At 39.1% G+C, this 25740-nt stretch overlaps 1 protein-coding gene across 2 annotated transcripts in view; it reads left to right on the plus strand.

Annotated features, from left to right (window-relative positions):
• Positions 1-9106: 9106 nt before the first annotated feature.
• The window catches only part of CSNK1E (casein kinase 1 epsilon), a 38861-nt gene continuing 22227 nt past the window's right edge, over positions 9107-25740 (plus strand). The window contains exons 1-2 of one of the 2 annotated variants that reach the window (XM_026696221.2): positions 9107-9352; positions 12768-12855. In XM_026696221.2, coding sequence (XP_026552006.1) covers positions 12780-12855 — 76 coding nt within the window. In that variant the 5' untranslated portion in view covers positions 9107-9352; positions 12768-12779. Of the gene's footprint in view, positions 9353-11882; positions 12006-12767; positions 12856-25740 lie in introns of those variants that run through there. The other variant, XM_087934797.1, reaches the window with a different exon arrangement.

A 25740-nucleotide genomic window follows, 5' to 3' on the forward strand; every position in this document is an offset into this window, starting at 1 on the left:
CCATATCATTTTGGAAGTCCTAATTATAATTAATAACCTATATGTCTTCATTGATTAAAAAAAGGGAGTTAAGCCAAAAAGGAATATCCTACATGGCAGAGAATTTGTGTTGTAAAAAAATGGGGTGGGTGGGTGTGAATTCATTCACTTAAGAGACAAACTTAGGAGAAAAAGTGTGTTGAATGTTATGTAACCTGTGTGTGTACAAATTCACCAGGTACCACAGTTGCCATAGGGACTGTAATTGTGACTTGGAGCCTGGATGGGTGGGTGTCTATGAGCTCGGTCTGAAGTCTGAAATAGAAGAAAACTTTGCTCTGGCAAAATTACTTTCCATGTGAGGTGTCCCATTCCTGGGTTTTTTTTTTGTTATAATGGAAGAACTGGGATCTTCAGAAATAGAGGCACTTTATCAATGCCTTGTAAATGGAGGGACATTTTGTCAGATGGCTGAAGCCTAAACTGCAGATGAAGTAAACTTCTAGCCTTTATGACACCACTTTATCGATCTGGACAAGTTGTGGGTCATTGTTGGCTGCTTGACAGCTTAGTTTTCTCCTAGTCTCTAAGGACTACATAGGATACTGCTGAATCCTGAATCTCTCTGCAGAAGACAAAAGGCTGGAGAAAGGTACAATAGGTTTGAAATGGCAAGAGTTTGAGGCTAAGAGGTGTGAAGAGGTTAAGTTGGATAGTTGGCTAGCTCAGCTGTATCATGAGTCAGTTGTGCATGGTATGGAATAATGTTTGCAGAACTGAATTCAAATGTGTTTACCTTTGCATTTGGGACATGGTTAAGCCAAGTTTTAGTAATCTGCCATCTGGTTAAGACAACCGCTGGACTAAAATGCTTCTGTTGTAGATGTTTATGCTATTTCTTAAATGGGAAATCCACAAACGTTATAATTAAATTGTTGTTCTCCTGTAATTTTCCTAGTTATGTTCTTGTTTATTCCCCTCCTCCAGACTCCAGAAAATCCAGCTGTTATAGAAAAAAACAGAATAATAGTGAAAATCTACAGGTATATATTACCTCAGCATTACCTTTTTTGTTTTTGAAGGGGCATGGTTTTGATAATGCAGTAACGTATTAACTGAATGGGTTGATTAATGGGTGTCCCCACTTTATAAAGTCATTTGGTTTATAAATAGATTATGAAGCACTAGGTAATAAACATCAGTGTGCCCACAGATGCTGCTACTAAATGAGAATATTTGGCATTATAATCCAGGACATACTATATTTTTAGATTGGGTATGGTTTGACTCTTTTTAATTCTTTTTTTTTCTTTTTCCTTTCTTCCTTACAGAAAATATAATAGTTTGTGTTGATAGTACAACTATAATTATTGGAAATATTAAAATTTCCTGCCACCTATTTTGTAAACATCAAATTCAGAACTTTTATATGTTCTTAGTATCTCTTTTTAAAAGCAGACTCCTGCTAAAATAGAACCATTGCTGATAAAATTGTGCTGTCCTTCTATTTCCGGTAATAATTAAACTTTCTCTTATTTTTCCCGGCCTCCCAAGAATACAGGACAGAACGACCTGATAATCTGTCTTCTAAACTCCATGCTGTCGGATGAGGGTAAAAAAGGTATATCATCAAATATTGGTTTGGGGAGAGGGCCACAAAACCCTCAAAACAAAAATATTAGAGGATTGGTATTTGCTTAACAGCCATAGCCAGTGGTAGGATTCTACCAGTTTGCACCTATTGGCTAGAACAGGTTGTTAACATTCTAAGCAGTTCAGAGAACCAGTTGTTAGAAGAAATTACTGGCCTAATCCTGTAAGGAAGGCAAGAAGGAAACATTTTGGTGCTCCCTCTCTGTTAACCCTTATTACATTCTTGGCAGGACTAGATTTCCTATCTCAGGAATGTCTCTGGAGTTTTCCCCCCTCCTTTGCTGGTACTTTGCTTGTGTAGAATGACTATTCAAAGTTACAATGGCACTGAAAAAAGTGATTTATGACCATTTTTCACGCTTACGACTGTTGCAGCATCCCCACAGTCATGAGAGGCCAGGTGAGGAGATGCGTACCTCGATGTGAATGATATTGAGTTGGCCACACCCAGCCAATAACATGACCCCCAAGCCATGTCCACCCAGTCACATGACCACTGAGCCATGCCCACCACCTAAGCCACGCCCACAGAACTGGTTGTTAAAAATTTGAATCCCGCCCCTGGCCATAGCATTGTCAAATGAATGTTCTGCATTAAGGTTGTTGATCCATGGGGAATAATGGTAAGTAGCAATGGAACACCAGGGCAGAAGAGGATGAGAAAGACAACTGTTGGAGAGGAATATAGAAAGGAGAAACTCCTTCTTCGACATACAATACTTTAAAATGTCAGAGACAATCTAAAACATTGCCTAAAATTGGGAAAAGATTTGTTACGATGAATTGTAGAACATATGAGAACATATGAACACATATACATAACTACATTACTATTATAATAAGAAAAATGTGAAAGGAAAAAAAATGGGAATGCTCTAATCATTAGCACCCCTCCCCCCGCCCAGTTCAAACATGCTTCCTCACTGGAGGGAGCAGTGTTAACATTCTAGCCCCTGGCCTGTTGGGACAACCAAGCTTTCCTATCTTTTCTCAAAGCTCAGAAGGAAGAGGTTATTCCATTAATGGGAACCTAGTTATTCCCAGGAATGGCTGCAACTAAAAAGGAACATTTCTTCAGTCCCTGCAGATGGCATCCCTAAGAGAAGGGATCCAATGAACTTGTCTATCTCCAAAGCCACAAATAGTCATTTGAACTACAGTCTTCTAGTTTTCAGTAGAAAACTACTGTTTTTTAAAATGCTCTTCAAAGGCAGTCCGTGTAAAGCCTATGGCTGTAATCCAATTGTGTATGTGCTCCCATTCCAAGAGCAGTCATGACTGGTGTTGTTAAATGCTGTAATATAACCATGTGAAACTTAAGACCTATCTTTATAATATCTGGTCTATGACATACATTAGGTTCATGTTTACATGGAAGGTGAGATGTTATAGTTTACACCCTCCACCTTTTGTGGGAGAAAATATTTCCTTAAGTGTGAGGTTGAGGCTGGTCTGTCTTGCTTTGCGACATTCTTTCCCCCAAATGATGGTCCCAGGGTTTGCTTTAAATGCAGTAGGTATGAAAGAACCGGGACATGTAACTTATAGTTCTGCTTCTTTTGCCTTCATATTTTTATTGGATATGATGTTATCTGTCTTCTTTATATATTTACTGTATGTACATGGTGCCAATTGTGCTGACAGGGCTTTCTTTTTCTTTTTCATTTCTGTGAGGACCTAATCTAAGGGCTCTCTGACAGCTTGTCCCCTTTGAATGGGTCAGATATTAGGATCGACTTGGATTTGGAGGTACGTTCAGTTCTTTAGCTATAACAGACTCCTAGACTGCCATATCTCTGGCTGAGATAGGATGCATACCAACCTAACATTTAATATGAAAGCAGTAATCCAGATTGGTTTGTTCAACCCTCATATGAGCTCCCGACATGAGAGGGATGAGTTGATTAGCTCTGTGGTCCATAGAGAAACTGTAAAAACTGAAATGGCAAGGATTGTCCTACTGACTATGATGTGACCTCATGGGATATATACTGGAGGATCTCTATTTCCCTGTCTTCTTGGTGCTTAGATGTGTCTTCCTCATTCTTATTTTCCATGGAATCTTGCAAACCTCATTGTGTTCTACCACTCCTCCCTCTTATACCCCAGTGAATCAGGGAGGAGCCTGTTTGACTTTATTCCAAATATTATCTTGTTTCCTAAGTCTAAAGGAATGTTGCAGCCCTCTTTGTTTATGTAACAGTTCTTGCCTATTTCCATCAAGATCATGTGACACTCTATTAGTATTACAGATTTTTCTGACATGCTTCAGGAACACTGACTTTTAGAGCTTTCAGACTGATTTAGAACTGGCTGTGGTTTGTATTCATTGTCTAGAAACAGCTCTACTTTTTCTCTGTCTGACTGATTCTGAAAGGAGATGTCATGGGCAATGATGTGAAGACTGGGTGCACCTCTGTTGTTTGGTTGGCTGGTCCATTTACCTATAAAGATGACACAGGCTTGAGCCTATTGGTTGATAGAGGGTCTTGGTGAAGGAGGACACTTGACATAAGGAAGGAAGATGAGAGTAGTTGAACTTAATTTGCAGTAATTTTCCTGGGGAGCTCTGGGGAGCTTTGGAGGGAAGACTGGAGTAACTAATTGCTACTATTCATTCAGTGACGAGTGGGGATAGGATTGGACAATTGGCGCTTCTATACATTCTGGTAATCTTATTTTGCAGTTCCTGTAAGGAATAGCAACAGGCCTTCTTATGGCTGTTATGGACACATGGGACACACATTTAGCCCACACTTTATAAACTATAAAGTTGGTTGAGGACAATGTGAAGGAGAAGCAAAAGGGCACACTGGAGTGTCTCTGAAAGAAAGCCTCAGGCATTACAAAGGTCCTCCAATGTATTTCCAGACAGCCAATCATTGGTTTAGTAACCATGTCGGGGGAAATGAAAAAAATTATCTGTCAATATTAAAAGAATCCTAAGTAGAATTGCTGGGAATTCTTGTTCTCCAGAGCAGGGCCTGGAGAACATCTCCTTTCACAAGAAGCATCATCAAAATGTTGCTGTAACTAATGTTTAAAGTCTTTACTGGTTCAAAGGAGCAATTCAAATTTGTCTACTGTACCCTCTGTTAGAGATCTAATACAGAGGTGTCCAAACTTGGCAACTTTAAGACTTGTGGGCTTCAAATCCCAGAAGCATAGCTGGTTGAGGAATTCTGTGAGTTGAAGTCCACAAGTCTTAAAGTTGCCAAGTTTGGGGACCCCTAAGCCTAGTATTACTTTGAAAGTAGGCTTATTTCTGTTAAAGGCTTTCCATAAAACATTTATGTTGTCTTTACCTGTTATCATTTTGAAAATGGATTCAGCTTTTTTTCTGCCCTTAGCTATTAAAACACGGGAGTCCAAACTTTTGACTTGCCTGGGCCACAGAGGAATTGTCTTACAATCATGTGGGTCTGCATTACTACCTATTCATTCTAAAATTATTTTAACATTGCTGTGGGAATTCTAAATTACATCTCCACTCCAGAACTTGTGATCTGAGATTAGTGTGGCAAGTTTCATGTGTTTGTACATGTTCATATGTGTATGAAAGTTGAATATGGAAAAACAGACAAGCACTCTGGTTAACAATGAAATCTAAACTTAGCCTTCTTTATAACAGTTTAATTATGATTAATTTGATTTATTTAAATCCTATAGATTTAATGAGCCTATTCTAGACAGGGTTAAATTGTGAATTTCATCCTAGTAGAATAATAAAGACTGAATTTTTGTGATGACATTTATATTCTTCAATAAATTTGTTCTAGTTTTTTTAAAGCTTTTTAGAATTAAATTTGAAAGAACTTCTGCTGAGGCATGTGCAAAAAAAGTAAAATGAATGAATGTTGGAAATTTGCCATAAAAATAAAAGCTCCTATAGTTATATAGCAAGGGTTGGATAAAAGCCAATAAAAAATACAACATTATAGGGGTAAAGGTTAACAGAATCTAGTAAAAATGAAAAGTTATTCCCTGAAAGTGTATTTAGCTGGGGAAAACAAAGTTACCTAATTTATACATTGCACTAGGCTATGGCCTGCTTAATTATAGTTTATTATATCATCGTTGGGTAGGATTGCCAGATATGCTGAACCATCAACTTAGCTTAAAAATTACAATGGGCAGGTCACATAATAAACTCTGTCAAAACCAATCAAATGGCATTATGCCTTAATGTGATATATATAAACCCAGTACATGCATTAAGAACTAAATGCTTATTTAAGTTATATATTTAAGCATTCTTGTTTTACCAGGAGAAAAACAGCTCTACCTTCTATGGCATTAATATTGCCCATATAGACTTATTCATTTTGTAATCTTTTCTCTAGCAGTAGTCTCAATCCCAAGTCTTCTGTATGTTACAGGAATCAAGATACAGAGTTTCTAAAAAGTTGGGGTTCATGGATTTGGGGGGTGGGGAGGGCAATGATTTTACAGTGGAGGCAGATGTTCTTGGACATCTGTTTGAAAACTTTTTAAAACCATGTTGATAGGGAGTTCTATAGATATACATCTGATGTGGAAAGGGCATATTATATCACTAGAAGTTTATCTCTTTAATAACTTACACACTTTCTGAGATGCAAAAAACCCTGATTCTGCAATGTTATATCTAAGCCCCCAAATCTCAAGGCAACCTGACAACATAGTCTGAAACCATTTTTTTTGAAGATGCTTAAAATCCATTCAACACTACTCTTCTTATAACCTTAGAAATCTAATCATGGGATGTCCTTTCATGTTTTTCATCAGGAAATTCCTGATTTGTGTATCTAAACTTTACTTACAAGTGATACTGACACCAATGGGAAACAGGCCCTTCTCCAAGACTAAGTTTTCTGAACAGTCAGGAAACTCTGTGGGCTTCAAGGGTTGTTTTTTTTTTGCCCCTGTGTGTGACAAATAGCTACCACCAGAAGAAGGCTGGCCAATGGTGCTTTCTTTGTAGGGAATTTCAAGAAAGGACTGGTGGGTTCCCTTCCTTCCATCAAATGCCACCAGCTACAGGAAGGAAAGAATGGCCCTGGTAGACAATACCTAGGAATCAAAGGGGAGAGGGAGTACAAGCCCTCATCAGCTGAAAATAGTCAATAGGTGCAGGATGAACCCACTGAGGGTCAGTAGTGTGACACCACCACCACATCCAATTGCATCCCTAGCAAAACTGCCATGGATTTTTTTCCTGCGTAAAGGGAAAAAGCACACGCTTAACTAAGGACCACTTGAAGCAGCCTGAGATTCAGGTTGGGGATGAGATGAAGACAATGTCATGAGGGCAGAAAAAAAAGGGATTTTTAGGCCATGTTTGATCTGGGGTTAGATACGACTGGGGAAAGGCCCCATTCAAATATAACAGAAATCTTTTTGTAATAGAGCAAAACTTATCCTGTTTACTATAAAAACCCAACAGAAACATGTTAGAAGCACCCTAGCCCTCTCTTGTTTTTGTTTCTTAGCAACTGGTAGTCAGGCATATTGTCTTTGAAGATGAAAGAAACATGCTGTTTGATTATTTAATAGTTATGCTTAAAATCAAGAGCCAGGGTAAAGAAAAAGGTGTTGGATTTCAATGAGAAAAAATGGATTTTAATGAGAAAAGTCAAGGTGAAGTCCAGATTCAAGTCACTGGATGGCTTTAGGCCGGTCAACTTACCTCCCCAGGTTGTTGCTGACAAAATAAGGGGAACCCCACTAAATATGCTGCTGTGAGCTTCCAAACAAAAGGTAATTTACATGCAATACAGTAATAAGATGTTTAATAAAGTATCTTATTGGTTGTTGCAGATTAGGGGGGAAAGTAATTTTAGTATTAATTTAGCTAACAGACCAGAAGTTTTAAAGTGTTGTGTTGATGTGTTTGATTTTAAATCTCATGAGAAATAAGCTTATGTCACATATACAATACAAAATCTGAATAGATATGTTTGTAGTGTGATATATAAGAGATTTACACATAAATATAATGAAGTAATTTGATAAAGGATTAAATATCTGGAGTCCAGCAGAAAGAAAAGTTTATGGATACGTGGAATTTAAGATGTTCTCAGGTATCAGGTTCATTTAGAAGTGATGTCTACTGAATTCAGTAGAGAATAGAATTATATTATTAATTATATCACATGATTCATTAAATAATTGTAAGAATTCAGATCTTGGTTGTCAAAGGATACATAGTTCGCTGCATAACTGTTGATTCATAGCATCATCGTGATGGTCATATTTTTGCACTAGAAATGTGTAGTTATGCATCCAATGCCTGCATAAATAGAGGACTTGCAACTTTGCAAAGCTAACTCAGGGCCCAAGAAGATAAAAGTAGATGTTGCTTTGAATGTAATTTTAAAAAAAAAATCATGAAGACTAAATGGAAGATTTTTTTAATCCAAACTTGGATTTTCAAAAATATAATGGGATATATGACACTTGATAATATTAATGATTGTTAAGTAGTAAATAATTGGAGTTTTGTCAGTTTGGTGTAATGGTTAAGTGCCAGGCTAGAAACCTAGTCCTTTTGTGTGTGTCCTTCTAGTCCTCCCTTAGGCACAAAACTAGCTAGGTCAGTGGTCCCGACCTTTTGGGCACCAGGGACCGGTTCCATGGAAAACAATTTTTTCACAGGCTAGATTAATGGTGGTTCTGCGCATGCTCCGATGAAGCTTCACTTGCTTGTGCAGCTTGGTTTAGGCCACAGACCAGTACCAGCTCAGGAGTCCATGGCCTGGGGATTGGGTACTCCTGAGCTAGGTGACCTTGAACCGGTCACCCTAGGAAGGAGGCAATGGCAAATGACTTCTGAAAAAACGTTGCCAAGAAAACTGCAGGGACCAGTCTAGTCAGTTGCCAGGAGTAAAAAATTGACTTGAAGGTGTGCATGCCTGTTTACACACTTTCACACACAAACACAACATACACAAAAACCCAGCCTGGGTTGTTTAGTCTCCACTGTTATAAAGTCTCTGCTATCTTTTGCCTGAAATATATACATTTAGAGGCCATAGAATTAAGGAAAGGTATGGTAAAATAATAATTTCCGTTTAAAAAAAATGTCTCAAGATCATCCGTTTTTACTCCCAACTAAGTGAGCAGAGCGTCCTCTAATGTCCTTAGCCGAAAAATGTGAGCACCATTCATTCTTTCTGCCAAACCTCTCACAGCGGTTTGTGCTGGGTTCAAGGGTTTTGCATTGCAGATGTGACATCGGCAAGGCATTTGCCATTACAGTGTTTGTTAGCAAAACTTTGTGCATGTGTGTAACGATGAAAACAGCGGGCGGGGGGGGGGCTTCTGGGGGTGGGTTGTTTCCCCCTCCCCTCCGCCGCCCACCCGTCAGCGAGCGCTATTAATCGGCTGTTGACAAGGCACCAGAAACAGAAGGAACAAAAACAAGATGCTGGCCCTTTAAATTTCCGAGGGCGGGCCCGAGGAGCTGTAGGATGACATCAGTGGGTTTGGCCGTGAGATTCAATGGAAACTCAATGAGCGAGCGCTCCGGCTGTCCACTGGGCGAGAGAGGCTGAAGGGGAAGGAGGGAGGCGGTTGAGCAGGCAGAGCACGGAGAAAGAGGAAGCGGCGGGAGCAGCGCAGCACTGGCGACGGCGATCAGCCTCCCTTCCCAATCCTCCGTCATCCTCCCCCCCCCGGCTTTCCCTGCCCCCTGACAGCCCCAGGAGCAGCAGCGGTAGGGAGGCTCCTTCTAGGCGGGGTAAGTATTGGGGGGCTCCGGGCAAGTTTTGAGGTGCAAATCCGGGGGGAAAGGCGGCCCCACCGCCTCTTTGTTTTGTGTGTGTGTGGTTGAGAGAGGAGGGATTAAGCGGGGGAGGGGAACGACGTTTAACCACAGCCGTCGTCCGGGGGAGGGAGGTGAGTCTCAGCGACTGGGGGGGGGGGGGGAGATGTTTGTTTTGTTTTCGGGTTTTTGGATGAAGACAAAGGATCGTAGGCACCCCCTTCCGCCCCTGAATTTCAGGATGGGCTCCCCTTCCCTTTCTCTCGACTGTCCCTTCCCATAGGTAGAAAGAGACCCGATCCTATTCTTCTCAGTTGATTTAGTGGGGGGGGGGAGTTGAGATCGCCATCGTGATCCATTTGGGGGGGAGAGGAAGGAGGGGAGGACTATTGTTTTTCTTCCATTCTGCTTCCACATCTGGTGATTTCCAAATAGCCAGCCCTGAGACGGGAGTCTCTGCCACTTTGCCAACCCCTGTCTGTGCTTTTTAGGAAAGGGGAGAACCAGCATTGTGTTCCTAAAAGTGCTGCCTTTGGCAAATAGGGTGTGTGTGTGTGTGTGTGTGTGTGGTGCGAGGGGAGATGTTATTGTAAATAGCCACGTCCTTTTGTGCATAGACACAAGGCTGGGTATTGGGGAGGGGGGATAGCAAGGGAGCTTCCATCTCTCTCCTTCCCTTCTTCGGCATTTCTTTTAAATGAATATTGCTGCTTAGTAGTGATTCAGAGCCTCGCAATAGGATTGTACAGTCTAGCAAATAGAAGTTTTGCGCTATTTCTTATGGACTGCTGCCCTGTTTTTCCCTTTCCCCCTTTCAATTATTTTGGCCCCAAAACATATAAATATAATATGAACATGATTTCATTCTAAGTTGTGCCAGTAGCTAAGTGAGATGGTCTTATCAGTTTTTAAATTTATCCTTTTCATGGTTGGATTTATCGTGTGGTTGATTTGTTGCCTTTTAGTTCCTTCCTTTTTGATAACAGTTCAAAGGGGCTGGGAGAAGAGCAAGGATCTTTGTTCTGGCACATTAAGATTTTTTTTTTTAAAAAAAGATGGCATCGTATTTATCATTTCTCCTCCATTGTATTTGTAGCTGTATAAAAACCTGCCTTCCATACTCCCAATCTAGTCGCATTATTTATATATTAAGTTAGTTCTCACCCAGTTTGGGCAGTAGTAATCTTATTTGTATTTTTTACTCCCAGCAAGTCAAGGGAGGAGGCTAATGTGGAGGTACTTTAATTTACATTCCGTGTTTGAAAGTGTGGGTGGATTGCTTACCTGTAGATTCAGCACTGTAGTGAGATGTGTGGAGGCCTGTATATATGGGAAAGAAGAATGTAATTGTGTGATATGATTTATATTTATATAATGCATGAGGTTGTGTGTGCTGGAGGTAGTTTTCTGAGTAGCAGAAAAAAGGGGATAGTTGTATTTTATAAGCATCTATTCATGCAGAGTATATGCTTTGTTAAGAGCATACGGGTGGAGAGATGAACCCAGAAAAGATTGAATTCTTCATTAGACTGGCTGTTTCGTTTTGGAAGAAGCAGACAGAACTTGCTTTTTATTAAAAAGAAAATCTCAAATTCTAGCAAAGATCTGAGACTGGAGTGAGAGGAGTGGGGACAAATTTTTCCAGTTTTGACTGACCTTAGATTTCCCCATGAACTGTGCTGGCCGCCTTCATAAACCCTTTTCCTAAGACTCTTATTAATATTACAATCCAAAGCACTCTTACTAGAAAGTAAGTCTACTCTACGGGGAGGTACTTGAGATTCTTTGTGACTGATGGTAAGAAATGCTTGTGAACTCTCAGCTCCTTCCTAATTCAGTGGTAATTCTCTTTAACATATAATTCTGGTTTTTTTTGTTTTTTTAAAAAAAACCAGTTCAGAAGTGACTTGGCTGGAAATGCTCCTCTAAAACTGTGTTAGATAATCCATTTCTAAATTGTTAGTGCTTTTCCAAGAAGTTGCATGGTCATACTAGCTGAAAAAATGTGGTGGCCGTAAGGGCCTCCAGTGACCTGAACCGTGAGTTCCTGTATGTTATGGTTTGCAGCATGATCAGCCACTGGACTCTGTCGGCTTTACCTCTGGATCATGCTTTCAAAAAGAATGGTAGGGAACTCTTGAAAACTCTTCATCTTTGGAGATCAGACAATCCCAAATTAGTTTATGTTAGGTACTGCTCTTTCCAGTTTTTCTGTTAATTGTATTATAGTTTTAGGAAAAATAACTTGGATGGGTCAAAAATGTATAGATTATGACCAATCCATATGGGGAGGAGGAGAAAATGCTTGGTCTTTTTCTGTGATTAGGTTTGGATGGGCTTTGTCAATCAAAATTACCTCCTTGTCTTAATATTTGCCCCTTCCAAGCAGCTTACTCTACAAGAGAAAAGAATGCATTAATCAACATGCATTACATAAATTAATTGTATGGCAGCATCCTCTAAAAGGAGCCATGGTCTCTCCTTCCCTCCTTCAGACAGATCCATGTTACTTGAACAGGGAGAAAGCACAAGATGGTGGCCATCAGGGAATATTGCTGGGGAGCCTCCAGAACTCCATTTGGTACAGGCCTATGCAAAGAGATTGTTCCTGCCATATGCACCAGAGGTGGTAAGGCTCAGATTTGGCTAGATCTCATGTTAATGAGTATGCTTGGGAAAAAAAACCCAGCAGTGGGCCTATTGTCAAATTTTAGAAGCATATGGATTTATGACCCAAACTAAGTTGTAAATAATGTGGCAAAATGAAGTGAAGTAATTTCACCTTTTTATGGGCAAGCATGGAAGGAATAATTGTAGAGTAGAAGATGTGCATATTTGGGGAATCAATTTCTATATTTTCCATCCCTTCTTGGTCTTATCCGATGATTGGGAATGACTAGAGGACCCGTCACTATTGCAATATAAGTGTACTAGAATGATTTTTCTGAAATGGGCTAGCCTCCTTTATCATTAGGTTTTCTTTTATGACATTTATGCCAGATATTATCATGTGACCATCAATACATGGGCTTACAGTATCAATCATTTTCAAGAATTTCTGTGAGGTTTGCTGCAATGAAAAAGATGGTAGCTGACCATGGTTTTGGATTTAAGCTTGCTTTGGGGACTGGGTTGTACTCTTATTTTTTTACCCTTTTCCCACAAATTGTTGAAAAGATATTAGGCCAATGATTCCTAAACTGAAATGTTAAATGTCTTACCACTAGGTCAGGAAACTAAGGCTGCATATCTTATATCAAAAAGTTTCCTAAGCGTAAGGCACTATATCCAAGGATTGAAATATTTTTTATGGAGGACGCCTAAGAATGAACTTGGATCTTTTTGTTATGAACTCTAATTTTACACTGCCTGTCTTTTGCCTAATTTCCAGCGCATCTGAATCATGGAGCTTCGAGTGGGAAACAAATATCGTCTGGGACGAAAAATTGGTAGTGGATCCTTTGGAGATATTTATTTGGGTGAGTTTCTCATTATTATAGAATTGCTATCTCAGGCTAAGGAACTCTGGCATCCTGGAAAATGGAATGTACGCTCCTATTCTTTAAGAGTTGTTTTCTATTAACATAACATAAATAAGAACAGAGTAGATCAAAACCCTGGTTCCTGCTGGTTTCCAGTTGCCATCTGAGGATACCAGCAGTTAAATGTTGAATAGTTTGGAATACACGTGCTTTAAAATTGTAAAATCATTTTGACTTGCTTGTAACAACTTGGTAAGAAAACTCTTCTTTATTAATAATAGATATATAATATTTTTTTTGGATAGCTAATATTGTTTCTTACAAAACATATTAATCTTGGGGCTTATAGTAAAGCTTTTAAAAGGGGGATGAGATAGAAAAATGTTTGGGACATTTGCCCATTCTCAGTATAGGAACTGTTGAATATACCATCTGGCATATAACCAACAAAGAATAGTAAACTTGGGAATTAGTGGTTGCTACCCCGGTAGCAACTTAGTTGCAGGTTGATTTGAGAAGTTATTTGTCTGGTGTAGTTTAGACTGCTTGCTTGTTCAACACGTTACAGAATCAGAGGAAGGAAGTTAGATATTTAGGTATGCTTACTTCCTGCACTGTGTTGTCTGAAAGGGAGACGGAACAAGGGGCTTTTATACTCTTATGGATTTACTTTAAATGACTTATATCAGAACCTTGACCATCCATTTTAAAAACAGGTGAATCTTTCTGTGAAGTCTGAACAATCTTTGCTCTTTATGCTGCTGAAGTCAATAAAAGTTTTTTTAAGTATGGTTTCTCTATGTGTTGGACTATATTTTTTATTAGCGTGGCCGTAGACACTTTTCATAGATTAATTGAATTATAATTCAAAATACCTGGAGAGTACCAGGAAAAGGAAGAAAGCTGCAATCTTAGGGTCGTAGGGGTACTACCTATGGAGTATTCAGTAACACGATGCCTCTGCATTAGGTTCCTTTGCACGTAGTTGGCTTTCCCAGCCTCCAGCCACACTATCATCTTGCAATGCTCCCTGGCATTGTTACAAGATTCTTCACCTTTACTGTTTTTTGAAGTTCTTCAGTATAGCAACTTGTGATTATTTCCTTCTCAACTGACTCATCCTTTTCTATTTGTATGTACAGTAATTCATATTACGTTTTGTTGCACCAATTTTATTCTCTGTAGAGCTTTTAAAAAGCTGTTGTACAAAATTTTAGAAAATATGATAAACAGTAAAGACAGGCTTTGTTAGTATGTTTCCTTTTGTCTGCACTAACCTATCTCTTAGGCATACTTTGTTTGATTCTGAAAATCCATACTTCTCTATAAACTTAATGGAAATCAAAGCATCTGACCCAATAAACAATATATAACATAACTGAGATATTTTGACTATGTTGGATGTAGGTTTATGTGTGAGGAGCCTGTTAAAACATATGTCTCTGCTGAATTTTCTTCCCATTTCTTCATTACTTTGTCTTTTTATTTTAGAAAATTAACTTCCATTTGTCTAAAAATCGGTGTCTAGGTAGATTATCTTCTGTCTCAAAGGCCTAGTTTATTTCTTCTGCCACTAGCCATGCCATGGTACAGTAGTTAGCCATTAAATATGTGTCCCTCCTCCATTTATTTTTGCTAATCTGTTCTTATTTTTGAATGACTCTGGAAAGCATTTTGTGAAAGCACTTGGATTGAAGCCTATGCAGTGGAAATGATGGGTGAGGATTAGGACTTTTTCTGGGTCTGCCCTATCATGATGGACTCTGCAACACTGGCCTACTATAAAAACTGATCCTAAAGTGGCTTTTACATGTTTAAAAAACTTTAAAATAGTACTAATTGGATTATGAATTTTTTTTTCTAATCTCCCCTAGTTACTGTGAGAATACACTAAAACCTCATTTTTTTACTGACCCATATTCAGCAAACTTCTAACCGGGACTAAATTTTAGCTCAAACTTCATCCTCAAACTGAAACAATCCAGGTAATTAATGTTTAAGTTGTTTGTATCAGTTCACATCCTTTGCATAATTAATATAAATATGTAATCACAGAGATGATATAAACTGATATAAACTGCACAAATTTATAAATCGATTCAATTAAATACATTTGAATTTGCTGGACACTTTCCCCCCTCCAACTGGCCTGTTAATTTACTAAATCATATAAGCAATAAGTACAGATTTTTGTCTGTGATTACTTGGTCAAATACTACTGACATTAATAAAGGGTGTTTTTTTTATTGCTAGGAGGAAGTTTTTATGTTTGTCAAGCTACTTGTATACTTGTACACTGCTGATTCCAGTTCCATTTCGTCCAAGACACCATGGTTTTCTGCATATAGTTTCATGGTTTTCTTTCCAAAGTTCTCAGGGGTGGGTGGATTAGTAATGTCGTTTAAGTCAGTGGTCCCCAACCTTTCCACCTTGGGGACTTGGTGCGGGGGAGGAATGTGAGTGGCAGGTGCACATGTGTGCACAGCTCCAGTGGAGCTTCATGTGTAAGCTGAAGGTGTTTGCACTATGTGAGTAGAGGGCACTTGAGCAGAGGATGCTTGTGCTGACACACAAAGCTCCACTCGCGTGAATGGAGGACTTACGCATCCTTTGCTCATGTGAGTGGAGCTTCATGTGTAAGCACAAGAGCCCACTGTGAGTGTGTGTGTGTGAGCTTTGCATGTGCGTTTGCCTGCCACTTGCACAGGTGGAGCTTTGCCTGCGTACACATGTCCGTTGCTCCTGCAGCCCAGTTTCAAACATGCTGTGGCCCGGTACTGGGCCATGGCCTGGAGCTTGGGGAGCCCTGATTTAAGTAAAGTAACTTAAATGACTTGTAGGCCTTTTTTTGGTAAAAGCTCAGCTTCATCGTGTATGTTAATAAATACATGGCTGTTATTGATGTAGGGTTTGTATCATACAGAATATAAAACTGGATGTTGACCATTGGGACAATAAATGCAGTGGTTATGTTTATTGCTTCCACTATGGTTCTATCAGGTATCCTGTGGATGCTGCTTTATTGAACTTATGCTAAAGGGTATACTAGACTGCAGAGGAATCAAGAATAGTGTTACATATCTTATTTCAGTGTAAAAAGCTGAGTTTAGACAAAGATTGAATGCCTGTTGCTGATAGTTTTAAATTATTTTATTTATTGCAGTTTTGCGTTTCAGTAACCAAAGTGCTCTGGGCAACTCAAAATAAAACTCAGAGCTGCCTACCTGATGCATGATGAGGTGGACTTCAACTCCCATAATTCCCAACATTGAACATTTTGGATGTGCAGTTCTGTGAGTTGAAGTCTATAGACAGAAGTTGCCAAAACTGGGAAACTATTTTATGCCCCCACATTATAAGATGAAAAATATGTCTCTTTGATAGGAAATGTTATAACTTCCTAGTTAAACCTATAAAATTTCTTGTTAATATTGAATGAGGAAAACTTAAATGGAAATCTAGGTGCTGGCTAGTTTGTGAATTCAAAAGAGCATCTCAGAATAAACCAGTGGCAAACAATTTCCATATCATTCTAAGAAAACTGCGGGAATGTCTCCATATAAAGTTAGCAGGGGTGAAGACAAATACGTTTTATTTAGGTCTTTGTTTTGATTTATTTTAGATTCATTCTCACTTATCCTATTGTATGTTTGAAGAACATAAAGGCTACTGGTCTCCCGAAGAGCAGTGAGTTCTGGAAAGCTTCAAACTGATGTTTGAGTAGACAGGTTTGAGTTTTCCTAAGATTCAGATTCACCCAGTAATTACTTCAGCTTCATCCTGATCTGATTATGGGATAACTGAAAAAATGTTTTCTGGCTGTAAGCTTGCTTTTTACTATTCTAATTTTGTGTTTCTTTGTACAAAAAAAATGTACTCTCAAACATATTTCATAAAATAAGTACTTAGATGTACTGGAACATAAATGTTCCACTGCAGAGTTTTTGAAAGAGGGCAAAGAGTCAAATATTGGTTGATTAACATCTGTACAATCTGGATAATTGAATTATTTAGCCTGTGTTCTCAATATTCCAACCTGGATCGCTGATTCTGATTCCGTGCAAGTTAACTTGGGTCATACCTCTTGCTGGGGAAGAATGCCAGTGGAAACATCCTGGATTGGTAGACTGGTGAGACCGGCCTCCATTGGACTGGACACCTTCTAAGTCTCTCTTGAATTCTTTGATTCTATTGTTGAATGGCTTTTGTAAACAAATGTCTGGAATGTGGAGACTTTGCTTTCAGCAGTGAAATGTGTTGTTTTTAGGCTCATTTGAGCAATACTGGTGGACTAATATGACAGAGGTGGTGGAGGGGTATAGTTCTCAACAGAATCTGAGGCAGCATGGGAAAAGCAGCATTGGATCAAAGGAAGACTTTAATAGGAGTTGGTTTAATTCTGCATTAACTTCATCATCATGGAGGCCTAGGTTGCTCCTCTACCAAGCTGTTTTTTTAAAAAAAGACAATGAGCCAAAGGCAGCTTAGCAATGCATGCTGGTGATATCTGCTTGGACAGTTCCTGATTGCTTATACCTTCTTCAGGCAGAAGATCCATTCTCTTTGTTTCTTGGCCTGTTAATTCTGTCTCTATGCCTGACTTCACCCATCTGTTCTAGTCCTCCCTTTCATTTGCCATTCAGTAACAAAAAATGACAGGGCAGGAGGGGGTGGAGAAGGAGAAATGTCATGGCTCTGTTGTGGAACACTGGTAGATGTTTGTGTGCCTGCTAACTTGTCTATGCATCTGCATTTCTGCAGTGGTGAAGCGCACCATTTTTACTTACATTGGTGACATCTTTTCTATAACTGTTCTATGCACACGGACCGGTTGGCTACGCATATATTTGAAATAAACAAGTTCTGGAGCAAGCAGCCCACACACTTGAATGAGAGGGGATAAATGCTGGATAGGAGTTCTTTTATCGTTTTCAGATCTCAGATCACTAATCAAAAACTCAGTAATATTTGCATCTTTTGAACAGGAACAGTTTCTAATGTATCTCAGGCTACTGCATGGTGTTGTGACATGTCGTCTTGAAAGCCCTTTACCTGCCTTATATAACACAGCATAGATTTTAAAACATGTACTTGCTTTATGTGACACAATATACATTTTGGTTGAGGAAGCAGGCTGAGGTCTATGACTACTGTACACCAAAGACTACTTTACATGTCTGAATGGAGAACCACAGGTCTGGGGTAGGACAGAAGGAGTGAATTCAGCTTGTGGTGAGGCAGTGCAAGCTAATAGAAGTGTGAGAAGGATGCTTGAAAAGACTTGTTAAAGTACGTTGTGTTCTTTTGGACTTACACCTTATGGACTTTATTAGTGTGCTCGGCAGAAATTTTGTAATGGGCCAGAAAGGTTTATGGATTGGCTGTTGCAAACAAAAAACGAAAAACCCAAACCCATGCCTATCCTGCATTTGGTACTTTTGTCAGAAATGAAATGACCATGTAGTGTTATGCTAAAATTGTATCATTTTAAATAAAGAATACATTTGAGCTCAACTTCTAGTAACTGTATTATGAACATAGCCGGTTTCAAAAAGTGAAGCGTGGTTGGGCCTAGTTTGCATTTGAATTGGAGATTATTCGGTGAACTAGATTGGGAAGGTCTAAAAAGCATTCTCGAAGAAGGTGGTGGCAACCCATTTCCAAACTATGGAATGTTTCCCCAAATCACCAGAAGTCAAGCTCAGTAAGGGGGAAAGATTTTATTTGTAACTGCAATGCATTTATAGTACAAACTGAAAAGGTTGCCTCTGCTGTCTCCCTTATACAAGCTAAAAATCTTTAATATTATTTGTTTAACCATGCCCCAAATACTTTCCAAAATACATATGCAATCAGCAGTAGTGTCTGAAAAACATCTAAGTTAAATACCATTTGTCCAACTTGTATTACAATCAATTCAGTATTTGAATATTAATCCTTTGTATGCAGAAAGTCATCATTTTAACATTTAATGTCTATAAAGGATCATTTTTGATAAAAACTACTTTTAAAAAGTTTTTACTTAAATTGGAATATTTTTTTCTTCATTTGACCTACAACTAAATACCATGAACAGGTTAAATCATGAAAAAAATTTTTATGAGCATCAAATTTTTGTTTTCAGTGCTTATGTAACCAATGTTGGCATGGATTTTCTATTTTATTGTCATGTAAATGGATCATCCATCTTCCAGGATCAATCCAGCCTAACCAGCTAATCTAGGGTGCTGTTTCATACTTCTTGAATTAAAATGATATATGCAGGAGCATTACATTTTTAGATGGTGGAGAAGGAAGTTAAGACATGCCCAATATAGAAAAGGGCTGAGGCAAGTAGAAAACAATGGGAACATGGTCATACTTAGACATCACTGCTAAATTTGCAGGATGATAGATGAATTGTATGTACAAATTTCTCCATGAATGACTTACCTAAAAATTATAGGGTGTATAATCTCATTGTAAAAGCAGTACAGTACTGAGTAATAAAGTAAATTATTGGTATCTGCATTCTCACTTTACAAATACATCAAACTATTGAAGGCAATGTCTAAAATTTAAAATCATTGATTTAATGCTTCGTTTCATAGTTTAAATGTCTATCTTTTAAAGCCCTTTACCTGGAAGGTTCATAACAAATTATGGGAAGGACGAATGTAAGAGACAGCAGATAATACGAGGTTAGATGTAAATTTAAAGATGGCCCCTTCCTTCAAAGATGTGAGGCCTCCAACCACAACTTCATATCTCTCACTATTATTGATGTGTTAATTACTACCTTCAGATTTCATATACTTTTATCACTTGTGGGATTCCAAGGCCATTCACAAAAATAACCATTGCTGTTCTAAATGAGTGCCATTTTTCCCTGAGCCTGCAGATAATGAGGTTGAAACGGTGACTCAGATATCATTTGTGGTGTACTTGCAGCTTCCCGCCCCCTTGCCAATCTCATTGGGGCTGTAGTTCTAAAGCTGAGTGACAACATGACTTAAATGTCAGCACTAACTTTGGTTTGCTGATGATTTTAGCAGATGTAGTCAGAGCCTAGCTGAGGGGAATAAGACTGGGGAGCGAAGCAGAAGCTCCCAAAGGAAAGGAGTAGACGTAGAGAGAAATAGCCAACAGTATAACACCTATCTTCTGCACGAGTTATGTTGAGCCCAATAGATAATGGCTGACTATCTAGAAACGGAAATTAAAGTTGTGTAAGTGCATGTTCTGTCTTACTCAAAAAAAAAAAAAAAAAGGATTAAGATGGAAGATCATGGTAATTAATATACACCTAGCCTTCAGGGCAGTGATTAAAATGGAATATCATAGCACCCCAGAACAAAGTTCAGTCTTGGGTCAGTGATATGCTGTTGTGTGTGTGTGTGTGTGTGTGTGTGTGTGTGTGTTCCCTCCCCTCCCCTTTTGCTCTGTGATTGCATCATTACATTTTGTTCAGAGATTTCTTTCTGTTCATATTTTTTTTAATAATGTCACAGCTGAAGTTGTGGTATCTTGATCTTTATTGCATGGCAGAATAAATATTACTTTAGGAATCATTGCAAAGGGCTCTTCTTTGTTGTTATGCTTATCTTTTTATAATTTAAACTTTGTAAGACTATCTGACTTGCTTACCGATCTGCAGAAAAATACAAACATCTCAACTCATTTGTCATTTGCCAGTTATTTATTTTTGAAAGAGTGGTGCCAGAGTTTGTCCTGTCTTACTGTTAGTCACAAAAGTAGAATAAATTCCCTTTGATGCCTCCAGCTTGGTCCCAATGTCCAATTATCCTTGGCTGGATAATAAACTCTTCAGAAAACAGTCTACGAAGGGCAGAAATGCAGTCCGAACCCAAAGTAAAGATAATTAGAAATAAACAAACCAACACAAACCACACTGAAGTAATTAACACAGCAGGCCAGGATGATAAATTGCAGACTTTCAAAAGATAACGCAGTGACCACAATTGGGAGGACGCCCAAACTCAGATAAGCCTTGACCAAGATAATACCCGCTTTGCTTCCAGCAAGGAGCTGTGTGCAAACGCTCCACTTATATCCTATTCTCCCAGCTGCAACTAATGAAAGGGATCAGGGCCTTCTTCTCTCTCGTAAGCCATGTTACTTCCTTCTCTGTTCCTCCCTGTGTGCCCTAGGATGAAGAGGGAATGGCCCTGGGTCTTTCTCTGAATGCCCAGCCGGACTGTGCCCTTCTCCTATTTCTTCCACAGCCACCTGAGCCACTCCCTGTCAGCTGCTTAATCTCCCCCTCAGAATCAGACTCCAACAAGGGTATGACAGTCCATCTGGCAGGGAGCAGATTGAATGGTGTGGTGTGTCTTATAGAGAATTGATCAAAGCAGTATAGTACTAATGATATAAATGTGGAAGTTAGCAGTGCACATAGTTGTCTGCAACCTCACATTAGGGGAATAGGTTTTGCAATCAATCCCTCCTTAACGTTATAAGACTATGCCTTCAATCCTTGATCATAGGCTATATACTTCAATGTAGCTAGTGGGAATTGTAGTCCAACAATATATGACGTTCATAAGTTTCTTGGCCCAGTTGAATGGTTTTTTTGGGGTGGAGGGAAGTATCCTGTAATTTCAGCATCATCTTCTGCATAGCACATTCTAGATATATATCCGGAATCCTGGTATGTATTTAGCTGGGTGTTTAGCTGCAGAATTGGATTGATACGTGTGTATTAGCGATTCCAAATTAAAATTCTGCAACTAGCTGAAGCCAGATAGACAATGGCTAGAATGATACGATGGTGAAATCATAAGTACGTTTTTATTGAAAATGCTTTTTTTGTCATAGAAGTTAATTTATTTGGTACCCTTATGGGTGGTGTTTTGTTTATTGGAAATTTTATTCCAGTCTTTTTCTGTCTGCTCTCCACTTAGCTTTTCTACAACACTAAGAGTAAGTTTCTCAAAACAATCATTTTCAGAAACACTGAAGACTTATAATTGTGGCAATGCACAAATAAAATAAAATAAAAAGGGGGGAGCATGAACCCGAGAACCCAGATTCATTCAGCTGATTGAATGAAAAGGAGCTGTGTTTTTTGCTGTTCTTGAGAAATAAGCTATATTTGGAAATCTTTTGGTGGTGCTTCTCTTCTCACTCCAGCAAGCATGCCTCCCTTCTAAACAGAGCGTACTAATCATATGTCAAACTGGTACAGCATTATGGAGTACGACAAGAACAGTCTGTATTGTTAATGCTACATGGCCTGATGATCACATGGCCTGGTTGCTGTGCAACAGGTATGCTACCTCTTGTCCAATTTAGATAGAGGGCAAAGGACTGGCTCTGTTTGCCTTAGAGATTCACCCAGCAAAGACTGGGACTATGAGGTAGTGATAGCTTTATATTCTCTAGTGCAGTGGTGGCTAATCTTTTTGGGCTCCTGTGCAGAAAATTGTGCACGTGCTCGCGTGCGCGTGTCCTCATGCCAGCACCCAAAAGGCAATGTGCGTGGGGGGCCCGTGCCCCCCTGCACATATGTGCATGATCCTCCTGCCTACCCCCTTACTTGGACTGCACATGTGCGTGCCTTCCAGCTGATTTTGGGTCCTTTTTTGGCCTCCCAGAGGCTTGAGGTAAGCCTCTGCAGCTTTTGGAGGCCGAAAAATGGGCCCGTTTAGTCACTTCCAGTATATCCGGGAAGCCATAAAAGGCCTAGAAATCAGTTGGGAGGCACGCGCATGTGCAGTGAGGTAAGTTTGCCTGGGGCTCGCGTGCCCGCACAAATGGCTCTGCGTGCCATAGGTTCACCATCCCAGCTCTAGTGGGTCATTTGGTTTGATGGTGTCACTGGGGGGGAGGAAAAAAGTGGGGTTGAAAACTATAGCTCAGCAATAGAGAAATGGCCAACAATTAATGAAAAGTTAACTGAGGTTTCCTCTGCTTGTTCAGCATGGTGATAACATTTAGTTTGTTAGTCATATTGATACTAAAAATGGCACTGGGAAAATAAATTATGAAGTTCTCACAGATTGTTCAATCTGCTGACTGGGAGAAAAAGGATGTACATTGCCTTCAATGTAGAATATTGAAAGGGTACTTTGCTGGTTGCTAGAAATACCACAGTGGAAGGGCTGTGTTTTGATAGCTCAGTAGGCACTGTCTGCATTCTTTCATGCCTTTCTTATGCAAGTTTCTAATTTTTGTGTGGCTGTGGTATCTTAAAAGAGTCATGAGCTACTGCATGCTGGTCTCCTAAACTAAGAATGTTTTTTGTTGCACCGAAAATCTGTTGCTGGATTTGTGGCTTTATAGGACTAAGGAAGTAAAGTTCAAAAGTGTATTTATTTAAAGAGATGGTGATGCTGTGGAAGTCTCAGGCTGGTCTTTGGACGCTGTCAGAATCTGGATCAGGCAAAAGCAGTCTCAGATTAAATCCTGTCAAGAGAGAATTGCTAGAGGTCAGGAGACATCTGTGCGCTCTGATAACAGTGGCCCAGCAGTTACACTGAATGGACTTGGGCTCCCCTTGAAGGAGGAGGTATTTTGTGACTGAAGGAACTTCCTGGGCTTCCAACCGTGCCTAAGCAGCAGTAGAACTCATGGTTAGGTGGACCCATTGCCAAGCCCAACCAGGACTTCAGAAACTCATGCTTCGATCACCACTTGATTAGACAGTACATGTTCCTCGGAGATGATGTGGAAGCTACAGCTAGCAGCAGAATACTGACAGGACTGTCCCACCTATTAAATTACACCTATACTAAAGCCATTGCACTGCTTTCCTTGTAAGCTTCTAATCTAGGCCCAGTTTAAAGTGCTTGTAAAGTCCTAAATAGTCCTTGGGATTGGGATTCACCAGGCAATAATTTGCCTGAACTGAATCTGCCTATTTAGGCCACAGAAGTTATTAAAAGACCTCCTTCACAGGGTGTAGGAGAGATTGAAGGCTTTTCTGTAGTAACTTAGAAATTAAGGACAGCCCCTAATCTGCTGCAAGTCCATAACCATATTATGTTTGTTTTACTCCATTGTGCTTTCAGTCCCAGCAGTGCCTATTTTGGATTTGATTTTGGATTTCCTTTTTGTGATTAAGGTTTAGAGGTTAATTTGGATGTAGTTATTGTTACCATTTTGTTTTTTTAAGTTTTTGTGTGTTGCCCAGCTTTTGGGGGAATTGGTATATATCATGTGTCTTGCTATCCAGATAGGGAGGGAAAAAGAAAACATAAATACTCATTTATTAGGATCGGTTGTGTAGCTGAAGTTCTTGGGAGTCTTGCCTTGATTAAGGATAGAATAGAAATAATTCAAAAGAGAACACCATCCTAAAATTATGACTTTGCAGTCGAGCCTATGGAATAGCCTGCTTCCTATTTCCTCTCCCTCTATAGCTTGATGGAATGATTTTATACTAGATCATAAAATCATTTTTAAAAATTACTTGTCATATTATAGTATGTGTGATAACCTCTATTTCAAAGAACCATCAGTTGGGTCATAAAAGTATGTTTTAAAGGCTGCCATATGAAAAAATAAGATCTTAAAGTGAAAAAATGTTCCTCATTTTGATTGAAGCTGTATACAGAATAGGTTCCCTTCCCACAGCCTTTTCGTTCTGCATTTCCATGCTGAAGAAGGTGCTTGGATAGGGTTAAGACAGGGCTACTCTTAACAAAAAACATACAATAGAGGAGTGGGAAAAACAAGGAGAATGTGGTCTCATGTCTTATCACAGATGTGAAAAATCTTTGCAGTTTTGGAAAGCTGGAGAAAAATACAAATATTTTTGATAACTGCTGCTAGTTTACTCCTGTTTCTGCTTTACAAGGATAGATCTTAAGTCGTGTTAAAATTATGGTAAATGTGTATATTTTAACCTGGCCAGATAGGCATAATTACTCTTCAGCTTGGAGTGTCATTTCAGAATTCCAGCATTTCAAAGAATATGAAAATGTATAACCCTTCCTCTTCATCCCGCTATTTGTGCAGTCTTTCGTTTTGTGTTGCATTTGTTCTTCCAGAATGTATTCTACAAATGGAAATCTTTACTTTGGGCCCCAACTATCTGTGCTGTAGTGTCTGGGGAGAAAAAAGGTTGCCACTGAGACATATTGCACAATGCTAATATTATGAAAGAGATTGTGGTATAATTGCTTACAGCTTATGTGTCCTGCTTCCTGTTTTCATTTTTTATACATACACATACATATAAGCTATATCTTTTACACAAGGAAAAAGAAATCACATTCACAAATACAACACTCTTCCCCCATCTTTGGCGGGGGGAAACATTTTATTTGTAAAAATAGGGTTACATACTACACTAAAACAGTTTCTGGCTTTGGTCGCAGCTAAATTTGGCTCCCTATCAACCCTTCATTAAAACAGAAATATAATAGCAGCTTTTGTATAGTAATCTCTGTGTGGTTTAATTTTTTTCCCCAGTGTTTATTTCTGAAAGGATTGAACTGTAAAGGTTTTTATATTGTCAAATGTAATTACCTAAAGCTGAAGACTGTGATACCCAAAAGGGGCAGGTGAGGTAGCTCACATGAGATTGTGTGGTTTTCAGAAATAAAAGCTAGCTGGTTGTTGTCTTGTTCACTACATGTACTGTGTTCTGTTGGATGTGGAATTAGCAGTAGTCTGAGTATGTGAAGTGAACCAAATGAAAGCAATCCCCCTCTCCTGCTTTTTACAACATTCTGATTCATAACTTTTGCAAAGTTGACATGGTTTTACTGTGGTGGCATGTCACGCCATTTCTTAAAAAGCATGCTTACAGCTTTTTCTGTAACATTACAGGACTATGTATTCACATCAGGAAGAAGGATACTTAGTGATAATCAAATGTTTGCTGGAATAGTGCAATTTATTTTGATACGTTTCATTCTAAACTCTCTTAGT

This window comes from Pseudonaja textilis, chromosome 5 (genome assembly GCF_049901715.1).
Source record: "Pseudonaja textilis isolate UNSWEBS1 chromosome 5, rPseTex1.2, whole genome shotgun sequence".
NCBI classification, from domain to species: Eukaryota; Metazoa; Chordata; class Lepidosauria; order Squamata; family Elapidae; genus Pseudonaja; species Pseudonaja textilis.